General features: G+C 40.4%; 1 protein-coding gene across 37 annotated transcripts in view; it reads right to left on the reverse strand.

Annotated features, from left to right (window-relative positions):
• Positions 1–5,034: 5,034 nt before the first annotated feature.
• CEP350 (centrosomal protein 350) overlaps positions 5,035–19,406 on the reverse strand; it is a 155,825-nt gene continuing 141,453 nt past the window's right edge. For all 37 annotated transcript variants that reach the window (XM_078356183.1, XM_078356184.1, XM_078356181.1 and 34 more), the window contains one exon: positions 5,035–8,914. In XM_078356183.1, the coding sequence (XP_078212309.1) occupies positions 8,750–8,914 (165 nt within the window). In that variant the 3' untranslated portion in view covers positions 5,035–8,749. The remainder of the gene's footprint in view (positions 8,915–19,406) is intronic.

The raw sequence follows: 19,406 nt of genomic DNA on the forward strand, positions 1-19,406 counted from the left end.
ATAGAGATGGGGTTTCACCATGTTGGCCAGGCTGGTCACGAATCCTCATTTTTTCATTACTCTCTTTTCTTGGAAACTATTACTAATTCCTTCCTCACCATTTTTTCTTCATGTTGTTAAAAACGTGAGAGTATTTACTCCCCTCTCCTCCCTTCCTGCGGGAGACCTTCCATCCTGTTCTGGACTAGACTGCTGACTCTCTAGGCCTGCCAGACGGCGGTCATCCTGGGAATGTCTGTCATGCTTTTCCTGGGTTGGATTCCCTGCTTGTGGACCTCAGGTCTTTGAGCTTCATGGTTGATGCCCTTTGAGCAAGAATATGCAGGAAACAAGGACCCTGCATTTCTGAAAATGTCCATATTCTACCTTTACCCTGGATTCATAGGTTGGCTGCAATTATTTTTACTGTTTTTGAAAATGTTGCTCTATTAAGATTCCAAAGCAGCTCTTCAGGGCAGTAATGACATTTTGTTCCTAACCTTTTACGTGTCGTATTTTATTTTTCTCTTCAGAAACTTTTAGGATAATTTTATTTATTTATTTATTTATTTTTGAGATGGAGTCTTGCTCTGTCCCCCAGACTGGAGTACAGTGGCGTGATCTTGACTCACTGCAATGTCCACCTCCTGGGTTCGACTGATTGTCCTGCCTCAGCCTCTTGAGTAGCTGGGATTACAGGTATGCACCACCACGCCCGGCTAATTTTTGTATTTTTAGTAGAGATGGGGTTTCACCATGTTGGTCAGGCTGGTCTTGAACTCCTGACCTCATGATCCACCCACCTTGGTCTCCCAAAGGGCTGGGGTTACAGGCATGAGCCACTGTGCACGGCTGGATAATTTCTTTACCTATAGAGTTTTGATATTTTACAATGATATATAAAATGTTAGGCCATTTCCAACTGGAAATCACATATTTGAGTTCTGGAATTTTTTCTTATATAATTTCCTGTTTTCTCTGTTCTTTGTAGATATCTGGTTAATTTGACATTGGATTTCCTGGATTGGTTCTCTCATTTTATCTATTTTTTGTTGCTGTTTTACTTTCTAGATTTCTTCATTTTCAGGCTTTCTATTGAATTTTAAATTATGATGACCATACTTTTAATTCTCAAGAGTTTAATCATGTCTTCTGACTCATTAATCTTTTAGAGTATCCTAACCCCATTTCATGATGCAATGTTATTTCAGCTGAGGATTTAATTATAGATGTTTAATCTCTTATGAGATTTTCTTCTGTGCCATGCAGCTGTTTCACCAGAATCCCTTTTTTCTTTTTGGTTTGGTCTATTTCTCATTGGTGGCTTCCCTCTGATGTCTGGAGATGGTTGGCTATTTATTCACATATGGGTGACGTGCTGAAAATGTGGTGAGCAACTCAGTGTGCATGGGTGCGGCTTTTCGGCTGGTGGATTTCACAGGAAGGGGATCAGGGGACAAGCCGGCTTTTTCTTTGGAGGCGTCTCCAAATGTCAGTTAACTAGAGGCCTTTCCTCTGTAGACAGTTTTTCCAGAGAAGCGTCCTCCAGTCTCCTTCTGTGGGAGAGGGTTGTGGCTAAGCCTGGCTGGGTCCTTCACTCCATCCACAGACTTGAACTTTCATCCTTATCTTCAGTTTGTTGCCTGACTTCCATGCTTGGTTATGTCTGGAGTCCTCAGGTTCAGACCCTCTTGGTTCAACTTCTCCAGAGAATTACTCACCTCCTGAGAGCATCGGAGACAGCAGAGACAGTGACCTGGATCCTCCAGGTGGGGTTGGTACCTGGGAGGTCTAACTGTTCCAATTAGACTTGCCATCAGCTTCTCTGTTTTCTTCCCTGTTGGGAAAGGCAATCACATGCAGCTTCCTGTCACATGAGAAAGGGCCTGGAACACTTACTGAGAGATAAGAGTGCTACAGCCTGTGCTGGGCTTATCTCCATGAGAGGGAATATCTTTCCCTGTTGCAGGCTCAAATATGTACTCCTTTGTTCTGCTTAAATTTATGTGTCAATGTCCCTCATACACACCCAGCCTTCTGCCTTTCAGACCCCACAGCGGAGCGGGAGGGTCCTCCCACTGCAGCATGAAGTGAGCACTTGCAGTCACCTTGCCTGTGTTCACCGTGGGGCAGATCTACTGCCCTTGTAGGGTTGATGCATTGCAAGGGGCTGAACCTCGTGCACTCTGCCCTCTGGCTGTAGGTAAACACTGAGCTTCCTGAGCCTGGTGTGTGTGTTGTCTGTCCTCACTGATCTTGCGTCATGCACTGGTCTCTAGCCAGGGAGGCATGTATCTACCTTTTGACCTTGGCTGCACAGCCTGCACACCCAGTGGATGGTGAAACTATCTCTATGTTTTGCACCTTTTACTGTGGCAGCCAGTGCCTCCAATTCCTGAGCTTTGCTGGGATTTTTAGGGCATTAGCTGTTTCTCCTCAGTACAGTCAGGCATTTCTTAACGACTGGGATATGTTCTGAGAAATGCATCATTAGGTGACTTCATTGTGTGAGCATCGTAGAATGCACTCACACAAACCTAGATGGTATAGCTCGCTACACACCTAGGCTATATGGTGTCGTCTATTGCTCCTAGGCTACAAACCTGTACAGTGTTACTGTACTGAACACGGCAGGTACTTGTAACACATGGTAAGAATTTGTGGTTATCTAAAAATAGTTAAATATAGAAAAGGTAACAGTAAAATCACAGTATAAAGGATAGAAAATGGAGGCTGGGCGCAGTAGCTCATGCCTGTAATCCCAGCACTTTGGGAGGCTCAGGCGGGCAGATCTCGCGGTCAGGAGATTGAGACCATCCTGGCCAACATGGTGAAACCCCATCTACTAAAATACAAACAATTAGCCGGGTGTGGTGGCACGCACCTGTAGTTCCAGCTACTCGGGAGGCTGAGGCAGGAGAATCACTTGAATCTGGGAGGCAGAGATTGCAGTGAGCTGAGATCACGCCACTGCACTCCAGCCTGGCGACAGAGCAAGACTCTGTCTCAAAAAAAAAAAAAAAAAGAAAATGGAATGTGTAGATAGGGCACTTACCGTGAATGGAGCTTGCAGGACTGGAGGCTGCTGTGGGTGAGCGGAGGGTGACTGTGAACATGTAGGACATTACTGTGTACTTTTACACAACTGGCAGCACAGTAGGTTTGCTTACACCAGCATCACCATCATCTCGTGAGTAATGCGTCACGCTACATTACAATGGCTGTGACCTCCTTCGGTGATAGAACATTTTCAGCTCCATTATATAGGATCTTCCGGACCACGGCTGTACATACGGCCCATTGTGGATCATTACTTGGGGATGACTGGCTTCCCTTCAGTAAGACTCGCCACTGTAGTTCTCCCCAGGGTAGGGCTCATGGTTCCCAGCTCTGCTGTGTCAACTGCCATCCTCTTGACTACCACTTTCATATACTTTGACTCAGGGTTACAGGTATTTGGTCTTTTTTCCCAAGATTCTATGTTATTACCGTTGTACTTTTGTGTCCTCAGCACGAACCATAGTTATCTGGCACATGGTAGGCACTCAAATATCTGATTTGTGTTTTTTTTTTTTTTTTTTTGAGACAGGTTTCACTCTGTTGCCCAGGCTGTAGTAGTACAGTGGCATGAACATGGCTCACTGCAGCCTCGACCTCCTGGGTTTAAGAAATTCTCTCACTGCAGCCTCCCAAATAGCTGAGACCACAGATGTGTGCCACTGTGCCCTGCTAATTAAAAGATTTTTTGGTTGCACACTGTAGCTCACGCCTGTAATCCCAGCACTTTGGGAGGCCAAGGTGGGCAGATCACGAAGTCAAGAGATTGAGATCATCCTGGTGAATGTGGTGAAACCCCATCTCTACTAAAAACACAAAAATTAGTTGGGCATGGTGGCACACACCTGTGGTCCCAGCTACTCTGGAGGCTGAGGCAGGAGAATCACTTGAACCCGGGAGGCAGAGTGAGATGAGACTGCATCACTGCACTCCAGCCTGACAACAGAGTGAGACTCTGTCTCAAAAAAAAAAAAGTTTTTTGTAGAAACGGGGACTCACTATGTTGCCCAGGCCGGTCTCAAACTTTTGGACTCAATCTTCCTGCCTTGGTCTCCCAAAGTGCTGGGATTACAGGTGTGAGCCCCAGCCTCAAATATCTGTTTTATGAGAGGAAGAATTTCTTAGGACCTACTGTAATTTGGGGCCAGTCTTTTCCTGAGCATTTCCGTAATGTTCATGGTTGTGTTAGGGGCTAAAGACAAAGCAGAGATGGCCATCTAGGGGCAGCTAGAGGAATTCAGGTCAGATGATGGTGGTTAGCACTTCTCATTTGTTGGAACAGACACGATTCATGATCCTGAGTGCCATACATTTCCATCCTCGGATTGCTTTTATTCTTCTATCACTTTGGCTCCATTCTCCTCCGAATTCATATTTCCAGAAATAAGTAACCGCCTCCACACCTGGGCATCAGCTAGTTGGCTCTTCTTTGTGGTCCACTTGAGTGTGACTTTTCCATGTTATTTTGCAAGGGTGATCAAAATTTAGGTCATTTGGGAGAAATAGCATTTGCCATGAGTTAGAAGGATGCAGCTCATAAAACAGTTATAATTTATCAGAGAACTCTTCCCTGACTCACTCTCACCCTTGTTGGGCCCTTTTCTGAAGATATTCTCAAATCCTATGTATGCTTCCTGTGCAGCATTTGTAACTTGCCACACAGGTTTTCAAACTCTCTTCTGGTGGCTTTTATGAGATATTAAGTGTCCTGAGGTCAGGGACCATGCCTGTTTTTTTTTGCTATCTTCCCAGTACTCAGTGCAGTGCTCAGAACGTGAGGTGCTGCTCAGTGGCTGTCTGTTGAATCAGTGAGTGAAGGACCCAAGCCCAGGCTGCTCAAAGGTATGTGCAGGGAAACAGCTCTTAGCCACAGCTTACCTTATTCTACTGTCCAAGCATTAGCACCCTGTGACCAAATAAGAAATCACAAATAAGTTGTGGGGACTAATTTTCTGAAGCTGGCTCAGGAGGGAAAAAAAATGAAGACCTGACATGAAATTAATTTATAAATCAGTTTATTTACAGATTTTATCTTTTCTTAAAGTACACTTCAGTTAACAAATCTATTTACACAGGTATACATGGGAATTCCTCCCAGTTATTTTACAGATCATACTTACAAACCACACCCTTAAGTGTTTGGTGCAAAATTGCACTGGATGTGACTATTGGCTGAAAATGGCCTGATGATCAGGCTATTTACATGTACACAGTAAACGGGTTTATTTTTTCATGTCTGCACAGTACAGTACACACAGGGAGGCTAAACCTCCCAGAGAATGCTTTGCAATGTGTTTACCAAGAAGGCTTTGCAAAGTCCAGAAGGAAAAGCTATTAAACATAATTAAAATGACAGTACCTCCTTTACACCAGTTTATATTTTTTCTTCACATTTTTATAATACAAAGATATTTTATTGAATTGCTGCACAACCAGTTGAAGATGATTTGTAAACATGTAAATTCCTACAATTTGCATTAAACATCATTGTAGTTTCTATAATTTGCTCTTTGAATTAATGTTTTCTTTCACTAGTATTCTTAAGGTAGTAAAAGGAAGATGTAAGTTTGTATTTCTTGCAGAAAAGTTATGAGTCTCTAATGCTGTGCTACAGAAATTCTTTTGCAAGTACACACTTTATTCAAGTATTGCAAAAAGCTAAGGCCACTTTTTTTCAAGACAAGAAAGTGAACAAAATTGTTTTTATCAATAGGCCACAACACTCTCATGAGCAATGAAATCTCTTTTGAAAGATAATTTCTCAGAGACCTGTAGTCACAGAAGGAATTTTCTTTTCTTTTAGGTAAAAGAAAAACAAATTACCTTCCTTATTAACTACGTTTGAGCTCTTCCTACTTTTCCCTACGGTAAAAGTTTCTGTTTAGACCTGAAGAGGGAATCTATACCCTGTACTTATTTAACCCAGAGTTAACTACCCTGGAGAGCACAAATTATTTTGGACTCAGAAGTGAATCTGAAGCCTGTATGTTGGTTGACTACGAAATTCTGATAGTGCTATTCTAAAAGATATTACTGCTGATGCAAGGATATTTTTCTTAGAGGAATTATGAAGAAAGAGTGAAAGAGGACGAGGGTGTAGGGAAAAGGAACAAGGATTAGAAAGAGGGAATATTTAGGTTCTTGACTAAGAGGCAGAGCTGATTGAAAAGATACCAATATGGAACGAGTGGCCAGGTATCCACATCTCTCTTTTTTAATCCTAACAATAAACCCATTTCAATTAGATCCAAATAGTTAAAATAATAAAACATCTGCTAATTACGGATTCCTTTTTTTTTTTTTGCTACCAAACTACAGATAATCATTTTTAGCAAAGAGTAAGCCTGATCCACTTCTGCCTCTCATCTGGAGCCCAGGATTCTTCAGATGGTAAAGACAGCTGCAGTATGTCAGGACAGCCACTGCCACATTCTTGGCAGCATTTCTTACCACGTAGCTGATTCCATGACTTGTATCATTATTTTTTCATCTTCTGGAGTCATAATGTCATAAGAGTAAAGATAAACTTTCTTATTAAAAACTGGTTTTAGGTCCAAATAATGAAAATGTAGAAAAACCACCTAAAGTCCCATCGTAACATTTTGAAATTCATTTATAAAAAATTTACAGCAGCTGTAAAGTTTCAGTATCATAAGGACAACGTGATCCTACAAACAGCCAAAGGATGCAGACAAGATGCTTTTCTGTCTTCTGAATAACACAAACTGAAAAGAAAAGCCTTTGCTTTTCCTTGGCCACATAAAAATAATATTTCCACACTACTGGTTAATAACCCCAAGAAACCTTTGTTCTCTTAAGTCAATTTGCTCATTATGGCTACAAGACTACAGCTCGACATCACAAGCCCAGAAGAAATGCTGCTAAGACATCATTCTGAGCATTTCCCGAGACCCAATCACAACATTTCAGTGCTTTCCTTATTTGTCAAGAGCTATCATACCAGTCATTGTGCAAAATGCAAATATTCCAATGATTATTTCAGTACGTTTCTTATAATGACAAGATGAAACCCAAGAGAAATGGGAGTGTGCATAGTGAAATATTGAAGATGCAAAGGCAAGTTTGGAGGGAAGATGCAGAAATGAACGAATGTGCACACTTAAAGATTATACCATCTTTGGGGTTTTTCTAACATATTTTGAAGCTATAACATTCCAGGATATTTGTAAATATGAATCCAGTGGATGTCTTATATCATGCTTCTAACCAGGACCTTCGATATTAAGGCATTTACATTCACGCCTAAGAGCATCCACATTCTTCCAGATTACTTGAAGAGGGACAGGACTGATGAACAGAAACCAGTCAAGAAGGCAGGTACTGAGGTCCCAGGAGAGCATCTCTTATGCTCTAATGTAGCAGCTGGAGTCTATAGATTTGTTTTCAGATGCAGGTAATAGTTGTGAGAAGCAATGCTGCAAGAGAGGCAGAGTTAAGTTGTACAGCGTCTTTAAATCATTTCATCCCACTCCTGCTACTGCAGGTGATCTTGGAAAAGCCCGTCTTCGTTTCACTGAATTAAAAGGACTTCTTCAATATGTGTATGGTTTGTTAAAACCATAGGTTTCCTGTGCAAAGACTATGAACCATAGAAGCTTCAAGATGGAGATTTTAATTATTACAAGAAGAATCTTTCACTTCTGAATAGGGACGCACATTTTCAACTTAATAATTTATCTTAAAATAAATTAAAAAATATTCCATAGCACAAAACAAGCACACAAACAACAGACAGTGTCTTTTTGTCTTTGGTGCACACACTCATTTCCTAAATCATTCAAGTAACAGCGTCTCTGACTTCCTGGGGAAAGATGGGAGTTGAAGGTTTGAAGGCCAAAATGCATGATTTCCACTTTGCCATGCCTGGATGCCTGAGATGGTCCTGAGTATCTGTGATTCTGGGAGCAGCTGGTAGAGATTCAGAACGAGTATGCAAAGTGCAGGAGTAAACCAAGGGGTAGAAGAACCAGCCCTGCATTGGTCCTTTGAGCCGTCTTCAGTAGGGGCGTTTCTTTTTTCATGCCCACACAGAGAACTCTAAGCATAATGCAGAGGTTTAAAATTCTTTAGATGGCGCTCAGACAGCAAGGCTACCACTTATTCCTGTAAGCCCGACAGTCCACTTGGTGCTGCTCAACTGCAATAATGGAAGAAAATGGTCTTCAAAAAGAAAGGAAATAAACTCCAGAATGTGAAGTTGGCAGACATTATTAAGCTTGCCTATTTTAGAAGTGGTTAAGGGTTTAATACTGTTTAGAGATTATAATGTCCATTTATGACTTCCATGGTATAGACCAGGACTGCATTTCAAAAGTGATGTGATGCACTCATCTATACCTCTCTCACTTGACTTCAGACTCAAAGAAGTGATAATCTAGTCTAAACTCAGAGGTAAGTCTGGTGTTTTCAGCCCTCATCTGAGACCTAGTGTGGGTGCTAGCAACAGGTGTAGGATTACACTGTGCAACCCTGCCCACCGAAAATAACCAATTAATCCAGCGGCTGGTCTCGAAAGGCAAAGGCTGTAATACCAGATATACCACATTGTCTTATCAACTCCAAACCCGTAGTCTTTAAGAATAAGCACAAGGTCCAGAAGCACTCTTGCTATGATGGCGATGGGGTGTACATCAGGAGGCAGAAAGGCCCAGGACTCACATTAGCACTCAGTGTTCTATTTATTTGCAAGATGTCACACAAGTAGCATTCTCCCCTGCTTTTCACTGATCTGATTGAGAACATCAATAGTATCTTTGATCAGGGTCTCAAAGATCCCGTCGGCTAGCTGCATCTTCACACACAACTCATCCTCATCGTAGTTCACCCACTGCGCCTCCTCCTCATGGAGCTCCTGAACCTAGAATTTAGAAGACAACAAGGTTAGAAAATTGCTGTCGCATAAAATTGAGGAAATATAATTGCTGACTTTGTAGTCCTATCCATAGGGATACAGCCCAAGGAAATAAACCAGAGAAAAAGCATAATTGATATGACATCAATACTCCATTTAAAATTGCAAAAAGTTTAAGAAACTTCAATTGCTAAATATATCAAAGTGACTTCAAATTTACATTTGATAATATTCCAGTATTGCAGAGATATTAAAGACTACCGGTTTATTGTCTATGTCAACATGAGGGAATATGTACAGGAATTTAGTGGGGGGAGAACACAAACTATTAGACAGAAATGTTCCTCTACTTACAGTGGAGTTATGTCCAATAAACTCACAGTAAATTGAAAATATCATTAAATCAAAAATGCAGTGAATCCACCTAACTTATTGAACATGATAGCTTAGCCCAGGCCATCTGAAACAAGCTCAGAACATGTACACCGGCCTACAGTCAGGCAGATTCACTGGCACTGCGGCAGAATACTGGCGTTTACCCTTATGACGGCTGGCTGGCTGGGAGCTGGGGCTCGCTGCTGCCCCCATACCATACATCACTAGTCCAGGAAAAGATCAAAATTCAAAATTGAAGTACTATTTCTACTGAATGTGTGTTGCTTTCACCCCATCATAATGTTGAAAAATAACAAGTCGAGCCTTTGTTAAGTAGGGGATGCCTGCATATGGATTTACAATTGTAAAATGCACATATCCAAGGATAATACTGAATGTGATTCTGGAGTATTATAAATAAATGAATAACACTTAATATTCCTTAGGGTATTTTTGAAATGTAATATTGCTTATTTTTCAAATGACTGTTATATTAATATAATACTTGCTCTTTTTTCATTTTAGGATTCCTAGGTAAATAAAAACTAATCAAACATAAATAACTGCCCTAGATTTATTGCTTGCTTACAATACATTGAAAAAAACCTATTTTATTCTAAAAGAAACACATTAGATTGGCTGGGCATGGTGGGTGACCCCTGTAATTCTAGCACTCTGGAAGGCCGACGCGGGTGGATCACCTGAGGTTAGGAGTTCCAGATCAGCCTGGCTAAGATGGCAAAACCCCGTCTCTACTAAAAATACAAAAATTAGCGGGGCATGGTGGCATGCACCTGTAGTCCCAGCTACTCAGGAGGCTGAGGCAGGAGAATCGCTTAAACCCAGTGCGGGGTGAGGGGTGGAGGTTGCAGTGAGCCAAGATCGCATCATTGTACTCCAGTCTGGGTGACAGAGTGAAACCCCGTTTACAAAAAAGAAAAAAAAACCACATTAGATTTGCTATACAAAATGACATTGTAAATGGAAAGAAGGCTAGGTAAGGAAGTGAACCTGATCTAGTCACAAATTCAGCAAAGTTAATTACAGCGACAGGGGTCTCTAACCAGAAGACTTACTTGGCTAAAAAGCCAAGTGACAAAACGCTTCTGGCTTGCCCTGATCCTAGTTTCATCTCTAAAAAGGCAGCGAAAGTGAAGAGGGGAACTTGTCCTCTGGGTTTGCCTTATGAAGAAACGAGAAGATTCTGGCATCCTGAAGCTTGAGAGAGTGAGAGGGAAAGAATCGTATTGTCCAACATATACCGTTGGCTGGAGTTGACAAATACACAACAGGGTGGCTGCCACATTCTTTCTCTTTGAGAGTTTGTTGGGAGTATATGAAAACATTCATTCCTCTGTTCCCTAATGTGCCACCAAAAGCCAAATCAGCTTCAGAGAACTCCCTCTGGAAGAGTTACAGTGTACTTAAGCCTATGAGACAGAAGCCCACCAGTAAAGAAACTTGTTTAACTCAGATTTTGACCACAGAATCATGCTGTGTGGGTAGCTAAGAAATACTTGTCAACCTACCATGGAATTGGTGTTCCTCTCTTATGAAGGCTACTATAATAAACAGCCTAAAGTAACACTTCTTGAACTTGTGCTGAGGGATGGTCTAGGTGCGTGCACAAAAAATTTCACACTTCCAGTGAATTTTTATTCAAAGTTGCACAACTTTCCTTTCTATAACTATTTTCTTAGCATTTTTTTTTTTTTTTTGAGACAAGGTCTCACTCTGTCACCCAGACTGGAGTGCAGTGGCGCAATCTCAGCTCACGGCAACCTCCACCTCCGGGCTCAAGATATCTGCCCACCTTGGCCTCCCAAAGTGCTGGGATTACAGACATGAGCCATGATGCCCAGCCTCTCTTGGCCTGTAATATTAATCTGTTCTTTGAGCAATTTCCTCCACAATTACAAATTTAGGAAACACCAAAGAAATATTTTGTGCACTTGCAGTAGAAATACATGCTTATGACACTTTTGTTCTCTCTCTCGGTGTAACCTCAATGCAGCCCCCTCTCAAATGTTAAGATTTCTGTGTTAGCAAAAGCTTTGTTTCTACTTAAGAACAGAAACTATTTCTCTATCAGTCAGTAAGAACATGAACTTTTCCATTTCTCTTTGGCCTTTAGAAAGCTCAAAGCCCAATTTGGAACTTCAACTATAACAACTGAGGGATCTCGTAGCCTGCAAATTTGCCTCTATTTTTTCTTCTGATCTTCAGAATCTATTATATTCTATTACACATTTCCCTGATCCTGATCCTGAAAATGTATGTATGTATATATAAAAAATTAGTATATAAACAGCTAAATTAATTACATCTAAAAGACTTAACAGTACTTTTTTTTTTTTGCACAGGGTATTAGGCCGGTGGAATAGAGAAATATAGTAAATAGAATGTGGCCTGATTTCAGTAAGCAGATGCCAGGATCTTTCATCGTATCCTTGTGAACAAGTTGGGAAAAAAGACAGGTCAATTAGGCAGATTTACACTTGTTTTAGGTGAAGTTTTACTCTGTCGCTCAGGCTGGAGTGCAATGGTGCCATCTTGGCTCACTGCAACCTCCAACTCCCGGGTTCAAGCAATTCTCCTGCCTCAGTCTCCTGAGAAGCTGGGATTACAGGCGTGCACCACCACACCCGGCTAATTTTTATATTTTTAGTAGAGATGGGGTTTCACCATGTTGGCCAGGCTGGTCTCAAACTCCTGACCTCAGGTGATCCACCTGCCCCTGCCTCCCAAAGTGCTGGGATTACAAGTGTGAGCCACTGCACCCAGGTGATTTACACTTTTCTGATTAAATGACAGTTCTCAACTTGGAAGGAAGTTTCTGCCTTGAAGACTCAGGGGTTTTTTCCCCTGCGCTCCTATTGTACCTTCTTCATATTCCATTACGGCAATTACCATACTGAATTATATTCTTAGTATCTGTTTTCCCACTGGGCTGTGAGCTCTTAAAGGGCTGTTTCTTTTTACATATGATTCCCTAGGACAGTGCAAATAGAACGTGCTATATAAATAGCTGCCATATAGAATAGATAATTTCTGTGAATGCCGAAAGGCTGTCTTTGGCTCTACTTCATTGTTTTTAGCAATGACCTAGATGAGGGCAGGTACATCAATTTTAGAAATGACATGAAGCTGGGAAATATAATAACTATGTTCAAAGAAAGAATCAAAACATGTGGTGGTAGCCTGGAACAATGGGCCACATTTAACAATAAGGTTCTGTAATAGGGTCCAAAATAAATCACCATAAAAGCACAGGTTGGTCTTGGGTTTTCCTAAACTCCTCTGAGTACTGTAAGTATGATACAGGTAAAAATAAACAAAAGAAATGTGATCATAAACTGCATTAATCAAAATATACTATCTAGAAAAAAATAGGTTGAATGACTACTAATTAATTAATACATGAGGCTGGGCACGGTGACGCATGCCTATAACCCCAGGGCTTTGGAAGACTGAGGCAGGAGGATCCCTTGAGCCTAGGAGTTCAGGGCTGCAGTGAGTGACAATCATGCCACTGCACTCCAGCCCAGGTGACAGAACAAGACCCTGTATCTAGAAACAAAAACAAAATCATGAAACATTATATGGCTAATTCTGAGCACTGTATTTAAAGAGGAACACTGACAGATCTAAAGTTGATGGTGAAGGGACTGAAAACTGCATCAGACAACATGAGACAATGTCAGTGTTTTATAAGAAGAAAAGACTTGGGTGAAACCTGATAGCTGTTTCAAAACGGTGTAGAAAAAATTAAAGTTGTTATGTAAAGCCCCAAAGCTGTAGAAGCAAATTGTAATTAACTGTTTGAAAGCCAATTTAGGCTTAAGAAAAGAAAGAAGGTACAGACAGGAGGAACTCAGGAGTGCTGAATGTTCTTCTCATCAGCTTACAGGCTGTAAAGGAGACTCAATCATTAGCTGGGTGGTTTTACTATAAGATTTGTCATTTCAGGTGCAATTCTACCTACAGTACAGAGATTCTTCAAGGCTACCATACATAAAGGTCTATAAATGGTGCTCTAATTACTTGTTACTCATTCCGCAGCATCTATACTTTGAGAATGTACTGCTAAAAATAGCTCAAATTCTTAGCTAACCTAAGATAAAATTAATCAATGCCTCTATGAAAGAAAAAAGGGGCAATGAATGACAACTACAAATGAAAGAAAGATTTCTCGTTTGACTAACAGAGGCCTTTATGTCTAAAAAATTATTTGTATTTTATTCACCTCAAATAAACGCCTAAAGACATAAATATAGTTAGATTGATTAGACACATTCTCAGCCCAAGCAACAGCTAAAATATACATTTTCTTAAACTGGAAGAAGCAACTGTTTATTATGAAATATTTTAAAAGGGGGTAATTAAGATTTTGATCTTAACATTTGTAATCATGTCACAAATGTTTTAAAAGGGAGTAATTAAGATTTTGATAAAAGAATCACCATGATCAAGTGGGATTTATTACATACACAAATCAATAAATGTGACATACCACATTAACAAAATGAAGGATTAAAATCAGATGATCATTTAAATAAATGCAGAAAAGCCCTTTGATACCCCTTCATGATAACTCTCAACAGATTAGGTATAGAGGAAATATACCTCAATTCAAAGGCCATATATGTATGACATTGTATCTACAGTATTGGGCTGACCAATACTGAATGAGGCTCAGTAAGTTTCAGACACGTTTCAAACTAGAGACCCTAAGCAAAATTCCCAAAAGTCGAAACTCTAGAAAAACAATAAAAACATCAGTTTTATAGGAAAAGACGACTTCATTTTAACTACATTATTGGGCTGACCAAAATTATAACCACTGTCTTCTGCTCTTTTGAACTACAATATCCAAATATTACTTATAAATAAAATTTGAAAAACTCTTAGAGCATATTACAACAAAACAAAACTCTACAATAAAAATACAGCTGTCAAGATCCAGTTCCAGCAAAAACGGTGAAGTAAGATAATGCCAAAAAGTCCTCAAATAAATATGTAGGCATATTAGATAAAATATAGCAAAAAGTATTTGTAATGTATAAATACATTTTGAGAAAGGAGGGAAAATCTTAAGTCACAAATAGCGATTTAAAAGAGAGGCAAGTGGTACGACTACTGAGGGGAGGAGTTAAGAGCCATGGAAAGAGAATAAGGCCAAAGATGTCTAAGAAGCGCCACAGAGAATTGGGAAAGTTGGGAAGAAGCAATCTTTTAAAAGACAATAGCTGAGAATTTTCTAGAACTGAGTAAAGATATGAATCCATAGATTCAATAAACATGAGCCTAAAGCAGAATAAAAAATCCACATTTAGACACATCCTGAAAAATTACAGAATACACACACACACACACACACACACACACATACACACACTCTTAAATGAAAAACAGAAAAACCAATTCCCCGTAAAGGACTGTCAGCAGATTTCTCAAGAGCAATGAGAGGTCAGAATGATATAGCAGTTAAACCAGCCCCAAAATCATTTTCTAATGAAGAGCAGCCTGTAAAATAAAGCTGCAGACACAGACAAGCTGGAAGCTAGAAGACGGGCGAATGCCAGCAATTGTGCCAAGAGAAAAAACTACCTGAGAATAGGCATGTTCAAAATGGTGGCTTCATCTTCTTTGCCAGCCATGTATACAGTAAGAAGCAGGCAAGAATGCACTGGCCAAGGAGAAAACCCATTTGCATAATAAGATTAGGGTGGAGTGACCATCCCTTCCCCACATACCAGTAAATGTCACACCTGGTGGAACCAATCTGTGGGCCCTATGTAAATCAGACACTGCCTCCTGAAGTCTGCCTATAAAATCTGCTGCAGTCCACTGCTTTTCCTTTTTCGGAAGGCCTCTCTTTCACAAGAGAGAGAGCTGCTCTCCTCTCTCCTTTCTTCTGCCTATTAAACTTTCTGCTCCTTAACCCACTTCAGGTGTGTGTGTCTGTGTTGTTAATCTTCTCAGCTCCAGATGACAAACCACGGGTATTCACCCCAGACAATGATGCCACTTCAAAATTACAATGAAATGTCTTCAAACTGCTTAACTAAAAAGAACTATCAACTTAGCATTCTATATACAGCTAAAATATAACTCAAAAGTAAGAGCTGAAATAAAGACATTTTTAAACAAAGAGTTTACATTAAAGATCTGAAGTTAATGAAATACTAAGTGTGTACTTTAGGTAGATGCAACTGAGGTCAAAATGAAGGAAAAGGATGCAGAAACAATGCGCTCTTTATTATTTTCTGTTTTTTATGTTTTAAAAATATTTCATAATTTTATTTATTTGAGACAGAGTCTTGCTCTATCACCCAGGCTAGAGTACAGTGGCACGATCTTTGCTCACTGCAGCCTCTGCCTCCCAGGTTCCAGTGATTCTCCTACCTCAGCCTCCCAAGTAGCTGGGATTACAGGCACACGCCACTACACTGGCGAATTTTTTTATTTTCAGTAGAGACAGGGTTTCACCATGTTGGCCAGGCTGGTCTTGAAATTCTGACCTCAGGTGATCTGCCCGCCTTGGCCTCCCAAAGTGCTGGGATTACAGGTGTGAGCCACTGTGCCCAGCCTAAAAATATTTCACAATTAAACATGTAAAAGACCTAGAAAAATAACCAATAATGAGTGAAAAGTGTAAAAAATTATAGACCAAATAAGCTCATTCTTTTAGTAAAGACTTAAGAAGTAGGTAATAATTTCCATAGCCCCTGTTATAGTCTTGCTAAAATGTAGGGGGTTGGCGGGGCATGGTGGCTCATACCTGTAATGCCAGCACTTTGGAAGACCGAGGCAGGCAGATCACGAGGTCAGGAGTTTGAGACCAGCCTGGCCAACATGGGAAACCCCTATCTCTACTAAAAAACAAAAATTAGCCGGGCGTGGTGGCGGTGCCTATAATCCCAGCTACTCTGAGGCTGAGACAGGAGAATCGCTTGAATCTGGGAGACAGAGGTTGTAGTGAGCTGAGATGGCACCATAGTACTCCAGCCTGGGCGATACGCGAGACTCTGCCTCTAACTAACTAACTAACTAACTAACTAACTAACTAACTAAATAAATAAATAAAAGTTGGGGTGTCAGGCCTCAGTGGCAAGACTGCCCTCCTTTCATTCTAATGTTCCCCTGCCTTTCTGACTGTGGGTCTTAAGGCCCTCCCATGAGAGGGTCCCACCCGATACCTTGAGGGAAGGAATGCTGATGTCATGAAGCTTCCAGAAAAACTGAAGAGAAAAGGGTTCAGTGAGCTTCTGGATCGCTGAACCTGGAGGTTCCTGGAGGACGGTGGCCCAGGGAGGGCATGGAAGTTCTGTACCCCTTCTCCATATCCAACCTTATGCATCTCTGTATCCTCTGCAATATCCTTCATAATAAACCAGTAAACCTAAGTGAGTGTTTCCTGAGTTCTGTGAGCTGCTCCAGCAAATTAATTGAACCCAAAGAGGGGGTCCTGGGAGGCCCAACTTGAAGCTGGTCAATCAGTTCTGCAGGCCTGGACTTGCAACTGGTGTGTGTGTATGGAGGGGGCAGGGGCAGTCTTGGGGAATGAGCCCTCAATCTGTGGGATATGATACTATCTCTGGGCAAAGAGTATCAGAACTGATTTAGGGGACACCCAGCTAGTGTCCACTGCTTGGTGTGTAGGGGAAAAGCCCACACACATAGGGTCACGTAAGTTTTCTTGTGTGGTGATGACTGTTGTGATGTGAGAGTAGAGAAAAAATGTGGTTTGAGAAAGTTTATGTGTTATTTTTAAAAAATGGTTGTTTTAAATTTCAGTCCCCCTAAGATGTAAAAACATTAGAATCTGCAAATACAAGGCTGACCAAATCTAATCATGGGAGAGGAGACTAGTTCATTTAGCATTTCATTCACTCAAGAAGCTCACAGTATCATTTTGTTAAAAAAAAAAAAAAAAAAAAAAAACATTAAAGAAGAATGTGCTCATGCAAAAAGTTACATTCATCAGGTCCCTCTGCAGGAAGCTAAAAAATATAGCTTCAATTCTTGCACACAATCTCCCTCACCCAAGCTATAATAACCTTATACCTGCAAAAGAAATACTTTGTTTAATATTTGAGAATTTCTGGTAACTGTTAGAGAGATGTCTCTGCTATCTGGAACCTGCTGGAAGCTTCTACTGTCAGGTTACAAATAAGGTTTGGCTGTGTCCCCACCTAAATCTCAACTTGAATTTTATCTCCCAGAATTCCCACATGTTGTGGTAGGGACCCAGGGGGAGGTAACTGAATCATGGGGGCCAGTCTTTCCCATGCTACTCTCATGATAGCGAATAAGTCTCATAAGATCTGATGGGTTTATCAGGGGTTTCCACTTTTGCTGCCTCCTCATTTCCTCTTGCCACCACCATGTATGAAGAGTCTTTCACCTCCAGCCATGATTCTTAGGGCTCCCCAGCCACGTGGAACTCTAAGTCCAATTAAACTTCTTTTTGGTCCCAATTTTGGGGATGTCTTTAGCAGCATTAAAACAAACTATTACAGGTTCAATACATTGTTTCTTGTACATTTAATAAGGAGCAGAAGATCAATTTGCTTATTGTTCACTTTTCAGATACAGTATTTATTAATTCTGATTAATACTGCAGATCTCAAGATGGCTCCAAACTGCCATCCTCCCCCACCAGTATATTTAATCCTTCTACTATTAAAATGCCAGTTGTACAACCATGTGAAGGAAAAGTCTGTGACTAGCTGGAAGCCTTATGTATTCATTTGCTCTCTGTGGCATTTTGAATTGGTATACTACCCTACGCTAGTTTCCTCTACTGTGACATGTGCTCAAGACAAATTTATCTAAGACATTTTGCTTTAATATACCTAAGCCAGCCATCTTTCATCTATACGGGTTGAGTATCCCTTATCTGAAATGCCTGGGACCAGAAGTGTTTTGGATTTTGGAGGATTCTGGATTTCAGATTTGTGGACTTGGGATACTTGACCTGTAGTACCCTTCTAGCTGGCCTTTCTTCTTTCATACTCATTCCATTTTAAGCATTCATCCATGATTTTTCAAAACTGCAAGTCTAATCTTATAATTTATGTTTCTTAAACTCATTGCTTGCTTTTAAGATAATATCCAAAAAATGGCTTAAAAAGCTTAACATGGCTTAAAAAGCACTGTACCATACAGACTCTCACCTCTCCAGCTTTATCTTATGCCACCTCCCCTTCATACTCTCACAACTCATGTACCTTCCCATTGCAGGGTCTTTGCACTTGTGGTTTACTCTCCCTGAATATTCTTCTCTCTATGATAGCGGTCAGTTAATGCTTATTCATCTTTTTTTTTTTTTTTTTAACAAGTTGATTTCTTTTTTTTTTGAGAGAAGGAAAGAAAAAAAAATAAGTAAAGGAGAGGAAGAAAGAGAAAGAGGAAGAGAAAGAGGGAGAATAAATGGAAATAGTGCTTTATTTTGAAAAAAATTGGGTATTAATAATGGCCAATCAATGTTTCATTTAAACTTATGGGTAGGTGTGATGTGGTATTGACAAGAATGTATATTTTGTGGATTTGAAGTGGAGAGCTCTATGAATATTTATTAAGTTTACTTGTTCTGGATCTGAGTTCGAGTCCTTGATATCCTTATTAATTTTCTGTCTCATTGAATCTAAGTCTCTATGTATCTGGGTGTTAGGATCATTAGCTCTTGTTGTTGCATTGATCCTTTGACCACTATATCTTTGTTGCTTTAAAATCTATTTTATCCGATACGAGAATTGCAACTCCTGCTTTTTATTTATTTATTATTTATTTTTGCTCTCCATTTGGTTGGTAGATCTTTCTCCATCCCTTTGTTTTGAGTCTTTGTGTATCCTTGCATGTGAAACAGGTCTGGATGTAACATGCCATTGGGTTTTGGCTGTGTCTTTTGATTGGGGGATTTAGTCGATTTAAATTTAGGGTTACTGCCATTTGATGTTGACCGGCTGTTTTATCCATTCGTTGGTGTAAATTCTTCTTTATGTTGGTGCTCTTTACTTTTTGGTGTATTTTTAGAAAGGCTAAAACTGGTTGTTTCTTTCTGTGTGTAATGCTTCTTTCAGAAGCTCTTGTAAAGCAGGCCTGGTGGTAATAAAAT

Source organism: Callithrix jacchus, chromosome 18, assembly GCF_049354715.1.
Source record: "Callithrix jacchus isolate 240 chromosome 18, calJac240_pri, whole genome shotgun sequence".
Taxonomy (NCBI): Eukaryota; Metazoa; Chordata; class Mammalia; order Primates; family Cebidae; genus Callithrix; species Callithrix jacchus.